Here is a 19,722-nt window from a genome sequence, read left to right as displayed (position 1 = left end):
TGAAATGTAAGTTTCAAAAGCATCTTCATGTAGTACTAGCGTACAATGCTCATTCAGAGAAGTGAGAAGAGACCAATTTGTAATCTAATCTAAACCAAATCAAACCCTAATTCGTAGATTGGGTGCAATTTAACATTGGCTATAGGTAGACAGATAAGTGGGCAGTGAAACGAGTATGTGTCCTCTATGTTCAATAGAACGAGGGTTGAGACACTGCAAACTGTTTCCAGATGCAGTGGCTGTCCCACACTGCCTGCATAATGTAGAATAGTAGTTGTCAGGGAAACTGTAAGGCAAATATGTCCCCTCATAGGGCTAAATCGTGTGGCCAATGCGATGGCTGCATGCATGCGAGTCTTGCCTCACTGCCACAGCCAGGACAGGAAGCTGGTTGTGGCATAGGCTACACGTCCACTTCCTGTAGACAAAGGCAGGACAGGGTGGTGCACAGCACACTCAGAACCCCCACCATGCAGACAACATGGTGAGTCTTGTTCTGCTTAAAAGTATAATAGTCAATGCCACCGGACATCATCTATTCGTTATTAATAACATCGTCTTTGCTCTCCAATGTCAGCATGTTGTAAACACAAAATGTCTTTGGTGATATCCAAATAGTTTTATGGAACTTCCATGTCGGCTACTAGTTAGCCAGACTAGATAAAAGGGATAGTTACTAACAGGACCCAAACTGTAGTTGGCCAACCTTCTTGATAGCCACTCTAGCACTGGTGGGATACAATGGGATTTGCTTTCCAAATGTCACTCTTTTGTTGGGTCTTTTGCCCATTCATCAGTAAAGATAAAAACAGCATATGCTCGCCATACCTGTGCATCCCTACTTCCTGGTCACCTGTGTGCCAATATACATGTGACCAATGACCCAACATATAGTGTCATCTAGTGTACAAATTACGTGGAATATACAAAGACAAAAACTATGGACAACATAACACACAACAACCACATAAAGTGCATTCGGAAAGTATTCAGATCCCTTGACCTTTTCCAAATAATGTTATGTTACAGCCTTGTTCTAAAATTGATTCAATTGTTTTTCCCCCTCATTCATCAATCTACACACATTACCCCATAATGACAAAACAATTAAAAAATAAAATAAAACATTTAAACGGAAATATCAGATTTACATAAGTATTCATATTCTCCCATTCTTCTCTGAAGATCCTATCAAGCTCTGTCAGGTTGGATGGGGGAGTGTAACTGCAAAGCTATTTTCAGGCCTCTCCAGAGATGTTTGATCGGGTTCAAGTTCGGTCTCTGGCTGGGCCACTCAAGGACATTCACAGACTTGTCCTAAAGCCACTCCTGCGTTGTTTTGGCTTGGTGCTTAGGGTCATTGTCCTGTTGGAAGGTGAACCTTCGCCCCAGTCTGAGGTCCTGAGCGCTCTGGAGCAGGTTTTCATCAAGGATCTCTCTGTATTTTGCCATGTTAATTTTTCCCTGACTAGTCTCCCTGCCACTGAAAAACATCCTCACTGCATGATGCTGCCACCACCATGCCTCACCGGAGGGATGGTGCCAGGTTCCCTCCAGATGTGATGCTTAGCATTCAGGCCAAAGAGTTCAATCTTGGTTTCATCGGACCAGAGAATCCTGAGATGGTTGTCCTTCTGGAAGGTTCTCCCATCTCCACAGAGGAAATCTGGAGCACTGTCAGAGTGAACATCGGGTTCTTGGTCACCTCCCTGACCAAGGCCCTTCTCCCCCGATTGCTCAGTTTGGCCGGGCAGCCAGCTCTAGGAAGAGTCTTGGTGGTTCCAAACCTCTTCCATTTAAGAATGATGGATGCCACTGCGTCCTTGGGGACCTTCAATGCTGCAGAATGTCTGTCAACTGTGGGACCTTATATAGACAGGTGTGTGCCTTGCCAAATAATGTCTAATCAATAGAATTTACCACAGGTGAACTCCAATGAAGTTGTAGAAACATCTCCAGGATGATCAATGGAAACAGGATACACCTGGGCTCAATTGTATGTCAAGGGTTTTTGTATGTCTAGGGGTTTTGCATGTCTATGTTGGCCTGATAAGGTTCCCAATCAGAGACAGCTGTTTATCGTTGTCTCTGATTGGGGATCATATTTAGGCAGGCGTTTTTCCCACTTTCTGGTTTGGGATCTTGACTATTGTCACGTTCTGACCTTTATTTCCTTTGTTTTGTATTTATTTAGTATGGTCAGGGCGTGAGTTGGGTGGGCAGTCTATGTTTGTTTTTCTATGTTCTGGGGTATGTCTATGTTTCGGCCTAGTATGGTTCTCAATCAGAGGCAGGTGTCATTAGTTGTCTCTGATTGAGAATCATACTTAGGTAGCCTGGGTTTCACTGTGTGTTTGTGGGTGACTGTTCCTGTCTCTGTGTTTTGCACCAGATAGGGCTGTTTTTGGTTTTCCACGTTTATTGTTTTGTAGTGTTCATGTTTATCTGTTGTTATTAAACATGAATCAATATAACCACGCTGCGTTTTGGTCCGCCTCTACTTCACCACAGGAAAACCCTTACAACTATGTGTAGTTGCCTGTCAGCACTCTATTGTATAGCTTCACGTTTCGTTTGTTATTTTATTAGTTTGTTCAGTGTTCATACTTTTAATAAAGAGAAGGTACGCATACCACGCTGAGCCTTGGTCTCCTTCATACGACGAACGTGACAGATGTTCCCACCAAAAATGGACCAAGCAGCGTGGCCAGGGGGATTGGACCTGGGAGGAGATCCTGGATGGAGCAGGACCTTGGACGCAGGCCGGGGAGTATCACCGACCTAAGGAGGAGATAGAGGCAGCGAAAGCGGAACGGCGACGATAATAGGAGATAGCTCAATGGAACAAGCACGAGAGGCAACCCTAATAATTCTTTTTTGAGGGGGCACATGAAGCAGTTGAGAGCGCTGCAGAGCGGGCGTGCTGAGGTGCGTGTCATCAGCCCGGTGTCACCTGTACCGGTCCCACGCATCAGGTCTCCAGTGCGCATTCATAGCCCAGTGCGTACTGTGCTAGCTTCACCGCACTTGCCGGGCTGGAGTGAGCCTCCAGTCAGGAAGGGTGGTGCCTCCTCTCCGCACTCGCCCTGAGGTGCGTGTCATCAGCCCGGTGCCACCTCTACCGGTCCCACGCATCAGATCTCCAGTGCGCCTCCACAGTCCAGTATGTCCTGTGCCTCCTCCCCGCACTCGCCCTGAGGTGCGTGTCATCAGCCCGGTGCCACCTGTACCTGTCTCACGCATCAGGTCTCCAGTGTGCATCCACAGTCCAGTACGCCCTGTGCCTCTTCCCCCGCACTCGCCCTGAGGTGCGTGTCATCAGCCCGGTGCCACCTGTACCTGTCTCACGCATCAGGTCTCCAGTGTGCATCCACAGTTTTTGCTTTGTCGTTATGGGGCATTGTGTGTAGATTGATGAAAAAATAGATGTATTTAATCAATTTTAGAATAAGACTGTAATGTAACAAAATGTGGAAAAAGTCAAGGGGTCTGAATGCACTGTAAGTAGGCTGAAATGGCTCCTACAGTAGTAATGGCATAGCCTTTATACTATTGGAACAATGACAGCTTGCAAAGTAAGTTTACACACAAAGGCATTGTATCATAATTTAACTCACATTACAACTCGTTCTGATGATTAAAGGGCAGGGCGAAAAAGATATAGAAGGATTATAAGGAGCCTCTTCTGCATTGTGCACAGAAACCTAAGGCATGTGATTTAAAAAAAATCACAGATTCCTGTCACATTCCATAAAGAAGAAGGAGCCATATGTGTGCAGTGAGGCCAGTCTATTAGAGAGGTCTGCTTTTTTCTATTCAGAATCAGAAATGAGCTCATATGCCACAACAAAACTGCTTAAAGTCATACAACAATGAAGAGAAAATGCATGAAGAAGATCAGTCGTCTACAGTTTTGAAGTCAGGGAAGGAGAAAGGCCGAGATCGAAAATGAACAGAGCCATCATTTGATGCCTTTTTAGGCATGTTTCTTAATATTCAACCCCCCCCCCCCACCCCCCACCAGACACAGACAGACACACACAAGCACACAGACGCGTGCACATAAAAAACAACTTTGTGAGGCAGTTCATGATAGGTTTATGTACAAAGGAAGACCTGTGTTCCAGGAGTGACGCAGAGAGCAACATCCTGCAAAACCTCTCCCTGCCTGAAAACTCATGGTCAACAGGTGATGTTGCCATGGTAACCCCAGATATTTCCTCTCACATATGTATAATATATCAAAATCCAGAGAGAGCAAACAAGTCCATTTCAAAAGCTGTTGGAGAGTTTGTTGTTTTTTGGGGAGGCTTTCTTTGCTTTCTTTATAGCCCAAGAGCTGAGTTTAACAATGGGAGGTCACCCTCCCTCAGGCGCTGAAGGCCAGAGGGCCTGATCCAAAAAGGATATTTCCTAGAGAACTTCACTTCCTTGCCAAGAATATCATTGTGTTTATTGTTAATTCTTATCAATGCACAGCCTATTATAAAAACAACAAACAGAGATTTAAATATTCAGCGTCATGCCCTTTATCTTTTAATCAGAAAAGTGTTCATGTGTGTATGTCATTAAATGTGAAGGCAATCTACACAGGGGCCTTTGTTGGAAACACACAGACAGATAAACACACATGATGAAGACATTGGAAATGCAAAGAGACTCCAGAAAGTGTTGTATGTGGATGCATGTTTGTGTATGCACACGTGCATGGGTTTGCCTGTCTATCTGTGTGTGTGTGTGTGTGTGAGAGAGAGAGAGAGAGAGAGAGAGAGACAGAGAGAGAGAAAGCATGAGTGTGTGTGAGTGAGAGAGATACACAGAGAGAGAGAGAGAGATTATGTGTATCACATTCAGACCATATCTAAGGAAACTGACTAACAGATGCTGTTGCAATGATGGATGTGAGATAATGATATTTATTCATGCACCGACAATGAAATGATGATATTTCACCTTCAGCATAGTAGACCATAGGGGGAATTATCCACACATGCAATAAATGCATAAACATATTTGGGGTCATGGGCATGCTGACAAATTACTATTCACATGCATTCAGATTAGGGGTTTATTCAGTGAGGTTTCAGATGAAAATAATCCACCATGATCAAAATCATAATATGATGTATTATTTATTATGTGTGTCGACGCAACACTACAACACCGTGACAGCTAGTGCACCTCACATAATGAACGTTACCCCAGGTGACTGTAGTATACCTGTTTTTCCAGCATTATCATCCTCTCAATTTCATGACCTTCTTCAAACGTCTTCTCGTGCACGTTCAGAATAGATTCTCATTTCTTCTGTACCGACATCCAGCATTTTGATTATCCACAGTTCGTGTACCAAATCAGCGATTGGTATCCTTGTGGAAATGTCCTCAGTGAGTTCAGCACCACCTTGAGTTGATATGTAGTACGATACTGTAATAGTTTATTCAGCTATTAGTCTAAACTTCACAATCCATTGCAATCGCTCAGCATTTAATTTCTAGGTCATCCTCTATCTTCATTCTCAAACCTCCCCCTGCAACCACGGGGGGCGTGCAATGCGCACTGGTCTGATTTTAACAATTTCATGATGCCATTTCTTTCTTTGGAATTGTTAATTTAATCCAGCCCCAATAGTAATATAAACACTAGTCATATAATGCATGATCCTATCATTTTACGTTGGTGTACATCGCATCAAGCAGTGATGCGTTATGTCGAGTGATGCTCAAAATAAACTTTTAAGCAAAGATTATTTACAGCTGTGAGACTAAATCTTTCAAATCCAGCTCGTAACCAGCCAAGAAAAAAATGGAATTTACAGTATGAGTTAGCTCAAGCGTATAGAAAGTGTTCGCTCTTGAACATCCCACCAAAACGCATTACCAAGAGCGAAAATTCAGCGTTGATACGATGTACTAGAACAAGTCCCAACGCACAGAATTGTGGGAATTTATGTAAAATTAAGATGGCAGCCGCCTGTGCGAGAACTCTCAGTAAGGTCGGCTGGCACATTTTGGAGTCTCCACCATATCGTGCTGGGAATATTGCCTCCCTGATTCCAAGGGTCCCGCTACATGGATCGAGCAGGGCCTACAGAACAGGTGGTGCAGGATTCCGTTCCAAACTGCTTTTCAGCACACCTCTGCGCGGTGGCAGGGTCCTGGGGTGTGCGTTCCTGTTTGGAGGGGGGCTTGGCTTGTATCAAACAATAAAGCTCTCCGTCCAACATCACCTTGCTGAAGATGTCAAGGTAATAATACTTGGCAAGAATATTAATGTGAAAAATATTTTCGTTACTGGCCATATATACTTGAAGCACAGTAATCTTATGTTTGTCAGCTAACAACCTCTGTGGTGTACTTTTGTCAAGTAGCTTGCGCAATGTTACATCCTCAAATGTGCCAAATTTTGCGTTGTAAATGTATATGTAACGTTAATGAATTAAATGTACTTTTAACTGACGTCCCTGTCTTTCTCAGCCTTCTGTTGGTGGCCTGAAGTTGACCTTGTATCAGTACAAGACCTGCCCGTTCTGCAGTAAAGTGCGAGCCTTCCTAGACTACCATGGGCTTCCATATGAGATTGTGGAGGTCAACCCCGTCATGAGGAAGGAAATCAAGTGGTCAACTTACAGAAAAGTGCCAATTGTGATGGTGAATGATGATGTGGTAAGAGGGGACACAGTCACTCTGCATGACTTGGTATTATAGTTACAATGTACAGGTGTGTATGGGATGATGGGAAAACTTGTCAGGTGTTCTCTCTCTCTCTCTCCCCTTCTGTGCTCTTGACTCATCAGCAACTGAATGACTCCTCATTAATAATCAGTGCCTTGAAGACACGGTTGATGAGCAAGTAAGTAACTACCTCTACGAAAAGTGTTCTTGCGTTTTCTTTACATGAAGTGGTCTGATTTCTCTATCTCCCCCTCAGGGATAAAACCATCTCAGAAATTCTGCGCTGTTACCCAGAGATGAAGGCTGTCAATGAGAAGGGGAAAGAGGTGATCGAGTTCAACAACAAGTACTGGGTGATGGTGAATGAAGCTGAAGGTCAGACAATGTACCCCGAGAAAGATTCCAGAAAGTAGGTGAACACATTGGGTGCCAAATTACTGCTGACCATATAATGACCAAAAACCATTCCGTGCATGGGTCATTCATGAAAATACATGTATGTCTGTCCAAATCTCTCTAAAGGTGTACATACATCACTACTCTTTTTAGATTATGATATTGCTTCTTCCAGTTACAGATAGGCCTGCACCCATCAAGAAACTGACTGTTAGCACTACCAAATCCCCATGGATAGATTCATTAAAAAACTATATGGCTGAGAGGAATAAGGCATAGAAAATAAGTCTTCCAACTCCGCAGATTGGCAAACGTACAGTAAATTGAGATCACTAAACTAAACAAAAAAGAGAAAATATACCATGGAACAAAGATGATAGGTAAAAGCTCTGGAGTACCTTAAATTAAATTCTTGGGTAAAAAAAAAAGCAAACTTGGCTCCATCCTTCATTGAGGCAGATGGCTTGTTCATAACAAAACCCTTTGATATATTCACTTAAACTTTTTTGTTGTTGACCAGATTAGAAAATGTAGGCATCACACGCAAACAACAAACGCTCAGTCTTCATATTCATGCATAACGGACCAAATAATGAGACAAGCAGTGTCGTTTTGAGTTCTGCAAAGTTGTTGCTGTAGCAGAGGTGAACAAAGTAGCAGAGGTGAACAAAGTAGCAGAGGTGAACAAAGTAGCAGAGGTGAACAAAGTAGCAGAGGTGAACAAAGTAGCAGAGGTGAACAAAGTAGCAGAGGTGAACAAAGTAGCAGAGGTGAACAAAGTAGCAGAGGTGAACAAAGTAGCAGAGGTGAACAAAGTAGCAGAGGTGAACAAAGTAGCAGAGGTGAACAAAGTAGCAGAGGTGAACAAAGTAGCAGAGGTGAACAAAGTAGCAGAGGTGAACAAAGTAGCAGAGGTGAACAAAGTAGCAGAGGTGAACAAAGTAGCAGAGGTGAACAAAGTAGCAGAGGTGAACAAAGTAGCAGAGGTGAACAAAGTAGCAGAGGTGAACAAAGTAGCAGAGGTGAACAAAGTAGCAGAGGTGAACAAAGTAGCAGAGGTGAACAAAGTAGCAGAGGTGAACAAAGTAGCAGAGGTGAACAAAGTAGCAGAGGTGAACAAAGTAGCAGAGGTGAACAAAGTAGCAGAGGTGAACAAAGTAGCAGAGGTGAACAAAGTAGCAGAGGTGAACAAAGTAGCAGAGGTGAACAAAGTAGCAGAGGTGAACAAAGTAGCAGAGGTGAACAAAGTAGCAGAGGTGAACAAAGTAGCAGAGGTGAACAAAGTAGCAGAGGTGAACAAAGTAGCAGAGGTGAACAAAGTAGCAGAGGTGAACAAAGTAGCAGAGGTGAACAAAGTAGCAGAGGTGAACAAAGTAGCAGAGGTGAACAAAGTAGCAGAGGTGAACAAAGTAGCAGAGGTGAACAAAGTAGCAGAGGTGAACAAAGTAGCAGAGGTGAACAAAGTAGCAGAGGTGAACAAAGTAGCAGAGGTGAACAAAGTAGCAGAGGTGAACAAAGTAGCAGAGGTGAACAAAGTAGCAGAGGTGAACAAAGTAGCAGAGGTGAACAAAGTAGCAGAGGTGAACAAAGTAGCAGAGGTGAACAAAGTAGCAGAGGTGAACAAAGTAGCAGAGGTGAACAAAGTAGTTGCTGTAGGAGAGGTGAACAAAGTTGTTGCTGTAGGAGAGGTGAACAAAGTTGTTGCTGTAGGAGAGGTGAACAAAGTTGTTGGTGTAGGAGAGGTGAACAAAGTTGTTGGTGTAGGAGAGGTGAACAAAGTTGTTGCTGTAGGAGAGGTGAACAAAGTTGTTGCTGTAGGAGAGGTGAACAAAGTTGTTGGTGTAGGAGAGGTGAACAAAGTTGTTGGTGTAGGAGAGGTGAACAAAGTTGTTGCTGTAGGAGAGGTGAACAAAGTTGTTGCTGTAGGAGAGGTGAACAAAGTTGTTGCTGTAGGAGAGGTGAACAAAGTTGTTGCTGTAGGAGAGGTGAACAAAGTTGTTGCTGTAGGAGAGGTGAACAAAGTTGTTGCTGTAGGAGAGGTGAACAAAGTTGTTGCTGTAGGAGAGGTGAACAAAGTTGTTGCTGTAGGAGAGGTGAACAAAGTTGTTGCTGTAGGAGAGGTGAACAAAGTTGTTGCTGTAGGAGAGGTGAACAAAGTTGTTGCTGTAGGAGAGGTGAACAAAGTAGCAGAGGTGAATAAAGTTGTTGCTGTAGGAGAGGTGAACAAAGTTGTTGCTGTAGGAGAGGTGAACAAAGTTGTTGCTGTAGGAGAGGTGAACAAAGTTGTTGCTGTAGGAGAGGTGAACAAAGTTATTGCTGTAGGAGAGGTGAACAAAGTAGCAGAGGTGAACAAAGTAGCAGAGGTGAATAAAGTTGTTGCTGTAGGAGAGGTGAACAAAGTTGTTGCTGTAGGAGAGGTGAACAAAGTTGTTGGTGTAGGAGAGGTGAACAAAGTTGTTGCTGTAGGAGAGGTGAACAAAGTTGTTGCTATCCATAAATAAGGAAAGCATCCTGGTACCGACAACCTGGATGGTAAATTGCTGAAGTTGGTAGCAGAGTACATTGGGACTCCTGTTTGCTACATCTTCCGTTTTAAGTCTAGATGACGGTGTGTGCCCTCGGGCCTGGAGGGAGGCAAAGGTCATTCCGCTGCCCAAGAATGGCAAAGCACCCTTTAATGGTTCAAACAGCTGACCAATCAGCCTGTTACCAGTGCTTAGCAAACTTTTGGAAATACCATGTTTAACCGAATACAATGTTATTTTACAGAAAAACAATTTAAGACTTTCAGCATGCTTATAGGGAAGGGCACCTAATAACATGCCCTGACAAATGACAAATGACTGATGATTCGCTGAAAGAAATTAATAAAAAGATTGTGGGAGCTGTTTTGTTAAATTTCAGTGCAGCTTTTGATATCATTGATCATAACCTATTGCAGAATACTGAGGTGTTATGGATTTACATTCTCTGCCTAATCATTGACTGAGTTACCTATTTACACTGAACAAAAATATAAACGCAAGATATAAAGTGTTGGTCCCATGTTTCATGAGCTGAAATAAGCTGCCTGAAATGTTCCATACGCACAAAAAGCTTATTTCTCAGAAATGGTGTGCACATTTGTTTACATCCCTGTTAGTGAGCATTTCTCCTTTGCCAAGATAATCCATCCACCTGCCACACCACAGGTGTGGCATATCAAGAAGCTGATTAAACAGCATGATCATTACACAGGTGCTTCGGGGGGGACAATAAAACGTCACTAAAATGTGCAGTTTTGTCACACAACGCTACATACAGTGCCTTGCGAAAGTATCCGGCCCCCTTGAACTTTGCGACCTTTTGCCACATTTCAGGCTTCAAACATAAAGATATAAAACTGTATTTTTTTGTGAAGAATCAACAACAAGTGGGACACAATCATGAAGTGGAACGACATTTATTCGATATTTCAAACTTTTTTAACAAATCAAAAACTGAAAAATTGGGCGTGCAAAATTATTCAACCCCCTTAAGTTAATACTTTGTAGCGCCACCTTTTGCTGCGATTACAGCTGTAAGTCGCTTGGGGTATGTCTCTCAGTTTTGCACATCGAGAGACTGACATTTTTTCCCATTCCTCCTTGCAAAACAGCTCGAGCTCAGTGAGGTTGGATGGAGAGCATTTGTGAACAGCAGTTTTCAGTTCTTTCCACAGATTCTCGATTGGATTCAGGTCTGGACTTTGACTTGGCCATTCTAACACCTGGATATGTTTATTTTTGAACCATTCCATTGTAGATTTTGCTTTATGTTTTGGATCATTTGGATCAAAAGCAGGCCCAAACCATGATGCTGCCACCACCATGTTCGACAGTGGGGATGGTGTGTTCAGCTGTGTTGCTTTTACGCCAAACATAACGTTTTGCATTGTTGCCAAAAAGTTCAATTTTGGTTTCATCTGACCAGAGCACCTTCTTCCACATGTTTGGTGTGTCTACCCGGTTGGCTTGTGGCAAACTTTAAACGACACTTTTTATGGATATCTTTAAGAAATGGCTTTCTTCTTGCCACTCTTCCATAAAGGCCAGATTTGTGCAATATACGACTGATTGTTGTCCTATGGACAGAGTCTCCCACCTCAGCTGTAGATCTCTGCAGTTCATCCAGAGTGATCATGGGCCTCTTGGCTTGCATCTCTGATCAGTCTTCTCCTTGTATGAGCTGAAAGTTTAGAGGGACGGCCAGGTCTTGGTAGATTTGCAGTGGTCTGATACCTGATACTCCTTCCATTTCAATATTATCGCTTGCACAGTGCTCCTTGGGATGTTTAAAGCTTGGGAAATATTTTTGTATCCAAATCCGGCTTTAAACTTCTTCACAACAGTATCTCGGACCTGCCTGGTGTGTTCCTTGTTCTTCATGATGCTCTCTGCGCTTTTAACGGACCTCTGAGACTATCACAGTGCAGGTGCATTTATACGGAGACTTGATTACACACAGGTGGATTGTATTTATCATCGTTAGTCATTTAGGTCAACATTGGATCATTCAGAGATCCTCACTGAACTTCTGGAGAGAGTTTGCTGCACTGAAAGTAAAGGGGCTGAATAATTTTGCACGCCCAATTTTTCAGTTTTTGATTTGTTAAAAAAGTTTGAAATATCCAATAAATGTCGTTCCACTTCATGATTGTGTCCCACTTGTTGTTGATTCTTCACAAAAAAATACAGTTTTATATCTTTGTTTGAAGCCTGAAATGTGGCAAAAGGTCGCAAAGTTCAAGGGGGCCGAATACTTTCGCAAGGCACTGTATGTTTCAAGTTGAGGGAGCACTCAATTGGCATGCTGACTGCAGGAATATCCTCCACAGATGTTGCCAGAGAATTTAATGTTAATTTCTCTACCATAAGCCGCCTCCAACGTCTTTTTAGAGAATTTGGGAGTACGTCTAACCGGCCTCACCGCCGCAGATCACCTGTACCCACACCAGCCCAGGACCTCCACATCTGACTTCTTTACCTGCGGGATCGTCTGAGACCAGCCACCCGGACAGCTAATTAAACGGCGGGTTTGCACAACTGAAGAATTTCTGCACAAACTGTCATAAACAGTCTCTGGGAAGCTCCTCTGCATGCTCGTTGTCCTCACCAGGCTTTTGACCTGATTGCAGTTCGGCATCGTAACTGACTTCAGTGGGCAAATGCTCTTCACGGATGAATCCCGGTTTCAACTGTACCGGGCAGATGGCAGACAGCGTGTGGGGTGTTGTGTGGCTGACTGTTTTCAGATGTCAACATTATGAACAGAGCGCCCCATGGTGGGGTTATGGTAAGGGCAGGCATAAGCTACGGACAATGAACACAATTGCATTTTATCAATGGCAATCTGAATGCACAGAGTTACCATTGTCGTGCCATTCATCCTCCTCCAACACCTCATGTTTCAGCATGATAATGCACTGTCCCATGTCGCAAGAATCTGTACACAATTCCTGGTGGCTGAAGATGTCCCATTTCTTCCATGGCCTGCATATCACTCATTGAGCATGTTTGGGATGCTCTGGATCAATGTGTACCACATCGTGTTCCAGTTCCCGCCAATATCCAGCAACTTCACACAGCCATTGAAAGGAGTGGGACAACATTCAGCAGCCTGATCAACTCTATTTGAATGAGATGTAAACTGCAGCTCAATAAACTCTTAGAAATGGTTGCATATTGTGTTTATTTTTATTCAGTGTATTAATGGATGTCTAATGGAATTCGGATGAGGGGTGTAACAAATTTTTCCTAATGACCTTCCACTGACCTTTGAATAAAGCCTGTGTCTATGTATGCTGATGACTCAACCGTGTACAAGTCAGCTACGACAATCAAATAAATGACACCCTTAACATAGAGCTCCAGTCAGTTTTAAAATTGGTAACTAGCAATTGACTGGTACTAAATATTTAAAAAACTAAAAGCACCGTTTTTGGGACAAATCACTCAAGCCTAAACCTCCTCTAGATCGATTACTGAATAATGTGTTGATTCAGCAAGTTGAAGAGACTAACCTTCTGGGTCTAACACTAGATGGCAAGCTGGCATGGTCAAAACATATACTGTAGACTCAATGGTTGCTAAAATGGGAAGAAATCTGTCCATGATAAGGTATTGCTCTGCTTTCTTGACATCTAAATCAACCAGACAGGTCCCACAGGCCCTAGTTTTATCACAGCTGGACTACTGCCCAGTGGTGCGGCAAAGAAGGACATTGCAGTGGGTCCAGAACAGAGCAGCGTGTATTGCACTTACTGTAGATGTACACAGAGGGAGAATGTCAGTGGTATGTATTCATGTCAATCTCTCCGGGCTCAAAGTTGAGAGATTTGACTGTATCACAATTGGTCTTTGTGCGAGGTGTTGATGGGTTAAATGTACTGAACTGTCTGCACGTAGTTCAGACACTCAACGGTGCCACACAAGACATGCAGCCAGAGGTCTCTTCACAGTTCCCAGGTCCAGAACAGAGGCAGTGAAACACAGTATTACGTAGAGCCATGACTACATGGGAGTCTCTGCCACCCCAGGTAACTCAAGCTAGCAATAAAAACAGATTTAAAAAAAACAGATAAAAGATCTTATGTTGCGAAGGGGACTGTCAAGACAGACATTTGTATATACAAAAGTATGTGGACATCCCTTCAAATTAGTAGATTGGGCTATTTTAGCCACACCTGTTGCTGACAGATGTATAAAATCGAGCACACAGCTATGCAATCACCATAGACAAACATTGTCAGTAGAATGGCCTTACTGAAGAGCTCAGTGACTAACAATATGGCACCGTCATCGGATGCCACCTCTCCAACAAGTCAGTTTGTCAAATTTCCAACCAGATAGAGCTTCCTTGGTCAATTGTAAGTGCTGTTATTGTGAAGTGGAAACATCTAGGAGCAACACCGGTTCAGCTGCGAAGTGGTAGGCCACACAAACTCAGACAATGGGACCGTCAAGTGCTGACGCGCTTGACACAAAAACTGTCTCTCCTCGGTTGCAACACTCACTACCGAGTTGCAAACTGCTTTTGGAAGCAACGTCAACACAAGAACTGTTCGTCGGGAGCTTCATGAAATGGGTTTCCATGGCCGAGCAGCCGCACACAAGCCTAAGATTACCATATGCAATGCCAAGCGTCGGCTGGAGTAGTGTAAAGCTCGCCGCCATTGGACTCGGGAGCAGTGGAAACGCGTTCTCTGGAGTGATGAATCACTCTTCACCATCTGGCATGTCCAACAGACAAATCTGGGTTTGGCGGATGCCAGGAGAATGCTACCTGCCCCAATGCATGGTGCCAACTGTAAAGTTTGGTGGATGAGGAATAATGGTCTGGGGTTGTTTTTTCATGGTTCAGGTTAGGCCCCTTTTGTTCCAGTGAAGGGAAATCTTAATGCTACATTATACAATGACATTCTAGGGGATTTTGTGCTTCCAACTTTGTGGCAACAGTTTGGGGAAGGCCCTTTTTCCTGTTTCAGCATAATGCCCCCATGCACAAAGAAGTCCATACAGAAATGATTTGGCAAGAACTGTGTGGAAGAACTTGACTGGCCTGCACAGAGCACTCAACCCTATCGAACGTCGACTGCGAGCCTGGCCTAATCGCCCAACATCAGTACCCAACCTCGCTAATGCCCTTGTGGCTGAATGGAAGCAAGTCCCTGCTGTAATGTTCTATCATCTAGTGGAAATCCCAGAAGAGTGGAGGCTGTTATAGCAGCAAAGGGGGACCAACTCCATATTAATGCCCATGATTTTGTAATGAGATATTTTACGAGCAGGTGTCCACATACTTATGGTCATGTAGTGTATTTTGTATTGTGTTATGTATTTTACTTGTGTTTTGTTTCCTGTTTGGATCCCAGGAAGAGTAGTAATTGGGGATGCTAATATAATACATGTCAAGCATCAGTTAGGCTTAAATGTCCCTTTTGCTTATTCTCTTTCCCTTCAAACTGCTTTAGGGAGGAGATCAAATGGCGTAAGTGGGCAGATGATTGGCTGGTGCACCTGATCTCGCCCAATGTTTACCGGACCACTGGAGAAGCCCTGGCCTCCTTTGACTATATCGTCCGTGAGGGCAAGTTTGGCACTTATGAGGGATTCTTTGCAAAGTATGTTGGAGCAGCTGCCATGTTTGTCATCTCAAAAAGACTGAAAAGTAGGTGGGTGCCCCAATAAAAAAAGATGATCTGTTCTAAGGTTTTGTACATGTATACAGTTTTTGTAAATAGTTCTTGAATAAGTGGATTTTTCTGAATAACCAGCCAATGTTTGGTGATGAGCTCTGTTTTATATTAAACCCCTCTATCCTGCAGACACAACCTGCAGGATGACGTGAGACAGGATCTGTACAAGGCAGTCAATGAGTGGGTGGTGGCTATTGGCAAGAAGAGGAAGTTCATGGGTGGAGACCAGCCCAATCTGGCTGACCTGGTAAGAGCACCACATGTCATGTGAAGTATTATCTTAGACTTCTATAACTTGTATTGTCTTATGCAGTTTTGCTGATGAGACTTTTGTTTGGCTTTTTGTTTACTATAAACAAGTAGTAAACAGGAAGTGTTTGCTAATTATGTCCACGACTCTTCTCTCTGCAGGCAGTGTATGGGATCCTGAGAGTGATGGAGGGTCTTGAGGCCTGGGATGACATGATGGAGAACACCAAGGTGAAGAGCTGGTACAGACGAATGGAGACAGCTACAAAAAGCCACAAGGGCCAAACTGAACCTGCTCTAAATATTGACCAGCACTAGGAGATCTGATTCAATAGCACTTCCAGCCCTCACTTAATCAGGAGATGTGAAGAGTGATTGCATTAAGGAGAGATGGGTGAAAAAAATGCTATACATTTGTCCTAAGGCTCTTGTCCTCCTGATGCAATTCACAGAAATGGACTTCTCTAGCTAATATGGATTAGGCAAAAGGCCAACCTCTTGATTAATTTCCTGTGAAAATGCACCCAAATGATCTGTGTTAATTTGCTTGAATAAACTTGCAGCAGCAAGCCGTTTAGTTGTAGATCCTTGATTACTGTGGCATTCTGTCTACCTGGTGTCCCACAGTGTCAAGGCTGCAGTAACATGAGCACTGAGTATACTAAACATTAAGAACACCTGCTCTTTCCATGAGTCTGACCAGGTGGAAGCTATGAACCTTATTGTCACTTAATAAATCTACTTCAGTGGGGAGGAGACAGGTTAAAGATTTTTTAAGCCTTGGGACAATTCAGGCATGGATTGTGTATGTGTGCCATTCAGAGGGTGAATGGACAAGACAAAATATTTAAGTGCCTTTGAATGGTAGAAGGTGCCAGGCGCACCGGTTTGTGTCAAGAACTGCAACACTGTTGGGTTTTTCACGCTCAACAGTTTCCTGTGTATATCAAGAATGGTTCACGACACAACTGAGGTCGACATGGGCCAGCATCCCTGTGGAACTCTTTCGACACCTTGTAGAGTCCATGCCCCGGCGAATTGAGGCCATTTTGAGGGCTTAAGGGGAGACGACATTAGATGTTCCTAATGTTTGGTATACTCAGTGTATATAACATAAGTAAAATAAAATTAGCAGCTTTAAATTTACATTGCATCTATGTAAACATTGTCAAATACCTCCTACACACAGTCTTAGCATTTTGGATTAAATTTTTTCGCCCCCATTCTATTTTCCAATATACTTGAAGGTTAAAATGATTGCACGAGCTAACATTACTTAGTTTAATTAGCTACATCAGATAATCAGTATATTATTTTCCTCAGGGTTTGAATTCCCCTAAAAAAAATGCACAGTAATCCTGTTTCAAGATTCTCTTTCATCTGTTAACTTCTTGACTGATGCAAATTCTTCCTCATTGTTGTTCTTGAGGGTTCCAGTCATAGCCAGATTAATTACATTATCATTCTTATCAACTATGCAGGGTGCAAGAAGTGAAATGATTATTATAATTTGGCAGCATCCATTGGACAAAGTGGTACCGAAACTCCTAACCAATTTAAAAACACCCCAATGATGTTCATACATGTAAAAATGTTCAATAAAAATAAGTAAACTGATCATGTATCATGTTCTCATTCAGGAACACTACATTGTTCTATTTTGGAAGATATGGCTATAACATTTCATACTTTACAAGTTACACAAGTATTCTCTATAGAATTATTTGGTTCTGCACCAACTGAGAAATAGTTATGTATATACACTATAAAAACATGAGCAAATTACATGTCTATGAACAAATGTTTGTGGATTACCTTCCATTATCTACGACAACACTGACAATATGACTTGGAACAGTGGATGTCATGATCGTTACTGGTTCTAAAAGTAAATCAACAAATAAGAACAGAAAGACAAGATAAAGGAAGTCACATTCTCAAAACCTTAAGGGACAGAAATCCATCCAATAAAAATACCCCATAGGTTGAAATTTACAAGTAATGCAATATGACTTTGGCGAACCCAAAGATTATCACTGCAGTGAACGAGAAAAGAGGAAACAATATGACAGGGAAAAAAAACCTTGAACCATACACAGCAAGACGCCACATTAACTACCTTAAATTATCTTCTCAACAACGGTAAGGAACAATGACTCTAAATCTAGCACCAAGAATAACCATTTTATCCAATGTTGCATTCATGATACTGGCCATGATATATGCAAATTTAGTTTTGGCATACTATACAGTGCATTCGGAAAGTATTCAGACACCTTGACTTTTTCCACATTTTGTTACGTTACAGCCTTTTTCTAAAATAGATTAAATAAATAAAAACAAAGCAAATTTGAGGAAAACGCTACCCAAGTTCTACCAACACATTGACTGTAGCACTCACACTGAGAAAACACACCACTGCTACTCAGATTTTCAAAATGCCTACAAGGTCCTCCCCCATCCTCCCTTCGCAAATCTGATCACGACTCAATTTTGCTCCTCCCTTCCTATAGGTAGAAACTCAAACAGGAAGTACCCGTGCTAAGGACTATTTAACGCTGGTCTGACCAATCGGAATCCACGCTTCAAGATTGTTTTGATAGGGCCTCCCGGGTGGCGCAGTGGTTAAGGGCGCTGTACTGCAGCGCCAGCTGTGCCATCAGAGTCCCTGGGTTCGCACCCAGGCTCTGTCGTAACCGGCCGCGACCGGGAGGTCCGTGGGGCGACACACAATTGGCCTAGCGTCGTCCGGGTTAGGGAGGGATTGGTCGGTAGGGATCTCCTTGTCTCATCGCGCACCAGCGACTCCTGTGGAGGGCCGGGCGCAGTGCGCGCTAGCCAAGGTTGCCAGGTGCACGGTGTAGCCTCCGACACATTGGTGCGGCTGGCTTCCGGGTTGGATGCGCGCTGTGTTAAGAAGCAGTACGGCTGGTTGGGTTGTGTATTGGAGGACACATGACATTCAGCCTTCGTCTCTCCCGAGCCCGTACGGGAGTTGTAGCAATGAGACAAGATAGTACTACTTAGATACTACTAGAACAATTGGATACCATGAAATTGGGGAGAAAAAGGGGTCAAATTCAACAACAAAAAAAAGAAAGATTGTTTTGATCACGTGGACGGGTAGCCTCATCGACGTATACACTGACACGGTATATCAGGAAGTGTATAGGAGATGTTATACCCCCTGTGACTTAAAACCTACCCTAACCAGAAACTGTGGATAGATGGCAGCAATCGCACAAAACTGAAAGCGCAAACCACATTTAACCATGGCAAGGTGACTGGGAATATGGCCGAATACAAACCGTGTAGTTATTCCCTCCGTAAGGCAATCAAATAGACAAAATGTCAGTATAGAGAAAGCGAAGTTGCAATTCAACAGCTCAGACACGAGACGTATGTGGCAGGGTCTACAGACTATCATGGACTACAAAGGGAAAACCAGCCACGTTGTGGACACCGATGTCTTGCTTCCAGACAAGCTAAACACCTTCGTCCACTTTGAGGATAACACTGCCACCGACACGGCCCGCTACCAAGGACTGTGGGCTCTCCTCCGTGGCCGACACGCGTAAGACATTTAAGCGTGTTAACCCTGCCAGCCCAGACGGAATCCCAAGCTGCGTCCTCAGATCATACCCAGACCAGCTGGAGTGTTTACAGACATTCAATCTCTCCCTATCCCAGTCTGCTGTCTGCACTTGCTTCAAGATGTCCACCATTGTTCCTCTACCCAAGAAAGCAAAGGTAACTGAACTAAATGACTATCGCCCCGTAGCACTCACTTCTGTCATCATGAAGTGCTTTGAGAGGCTAGTTAAGGACCACCCCTCTACCTTACCTGACACCCTAGAATCACTTCAATTTGCTTACCGCCCCAATAGATACACAGACGATGCAATCACCATTGCACTGCCCTATCCCATCTGGACACAAATAATATCTATGTAAGAATGCTGTTCATTGACTCTAGCTCAGCATTCAATACCAGTACCCTCCAAGCTCATTATTAACTCGAGGCCCTGGGTCTGAACCTCGCCCTGTGCAACTGGATCCTGGACTTCCTGACAGGCCGCCCCCAGGTGGTGAAGGTAGAAAACGGCTCCACTTCACTGATCTTCAACACAGGGGCCCCACAACTCCAACTCAATCAACAGGTTTGCAGATGAGAACAGCAGTAGGCCT

General features: G+C 43.5%; 2 protein-coding genes across 2 annotated transcripts in view; one reads left to right on the top strand and one right to left on the bottom strand.

Moving 5' to 3' along the window:
• The window catches only part of LOC110525507 (ral guanine nucleotide dissociation stimulator), a 29,219-nt gene extending 23,313 nt beyond the window's left edge, over window positions 1-5,906 (bottom strand). Inside the window, exon 1 of the mRNA XM_021605679.3 lies at window positions 5,221-5,906. Within this exon, the coding sequence (XP_021461354.2) occupies window positions 5,221-5,241 (21 nt within the window). The 5' untranslated portion in view covers window positions 5,242-5,906. The remainder of the gene's footprint in view (window positions 1-5,220) is intronic.
• Window positions 5,907-5,940: 34 nt separating this feature from the next.
• On the top strand, window positions 5,941-17,151 carry ptges2 (prostaglandin E synthase 2). Its single transcript, XM_021605681.3, has 7 exons — window positions 5,941-6,247; window positions 6,477-6,665; window positions 6,797-6,852; window positions 6,931-7,083; window positions 15,061-15,261; window positions 15,415-15,532; window positions 15,697-17,151. Exons 1-7 carry the CDS (start codon window positions 5,963-5,965, stop codon window positions 15,850-15,852), a joined length of 1,158 nt encoding a protein of 385 aa, XP_021461356.3. The 5' UTR covers window positions 5,941-5,962; the 3' UTR covers window positions 15,853-17,151.
• The last annotated feature ends 2,571 nt before the right edge of the window (window positions 17,152-19,722 follow it).

Source organism: Oncorhynchus mykiss, chromosome 6 (genome assembly GCF_057628025.1).
Source record: "Oncorhynchus mykiss isolate SJ-2025 chromosome 6, ASM5762802v1, whole genome shotgun sequence".
NCBI lineage: Eukaryota > Metazoa > Chordata > Actinopteri > Salmoniformes > Salmonidae > Oncorhynchus > Oncorhynchus mykiss.
Note: the sequence above shows the minus strand (reverse complement) of the source record. Positions and strands in the feature narration are given on the sequence as shown.

What these genes read in the sequence shown, in the direction of transcription:
- ptges2 (XM_021605681.3), top strand. Translation starts at nt 5,963, where the DNA reads ATGGCAGCCGCCTGTGCGAGAACTCTCAGTAAGGTCGGCTGGCACATT. An exon ending in TGATGGTGAATGATGATGTG is followed by an intron (nt 6,666 to 6,796) that starts GTAAGAGGGGAC and finishes TTGACTCATCAG; the next exon opens with CAACTGAATGACTCCTCATT. An exon ending in CCCGAGAAAGATTCCAGAAA is followed by an intron (nt 7,084 to 15,060) that starts GTAGGTGAACAC and finishes AAACTGCTTTAG; the next exon opens with GGAGGAGATCAAATGGCGTA.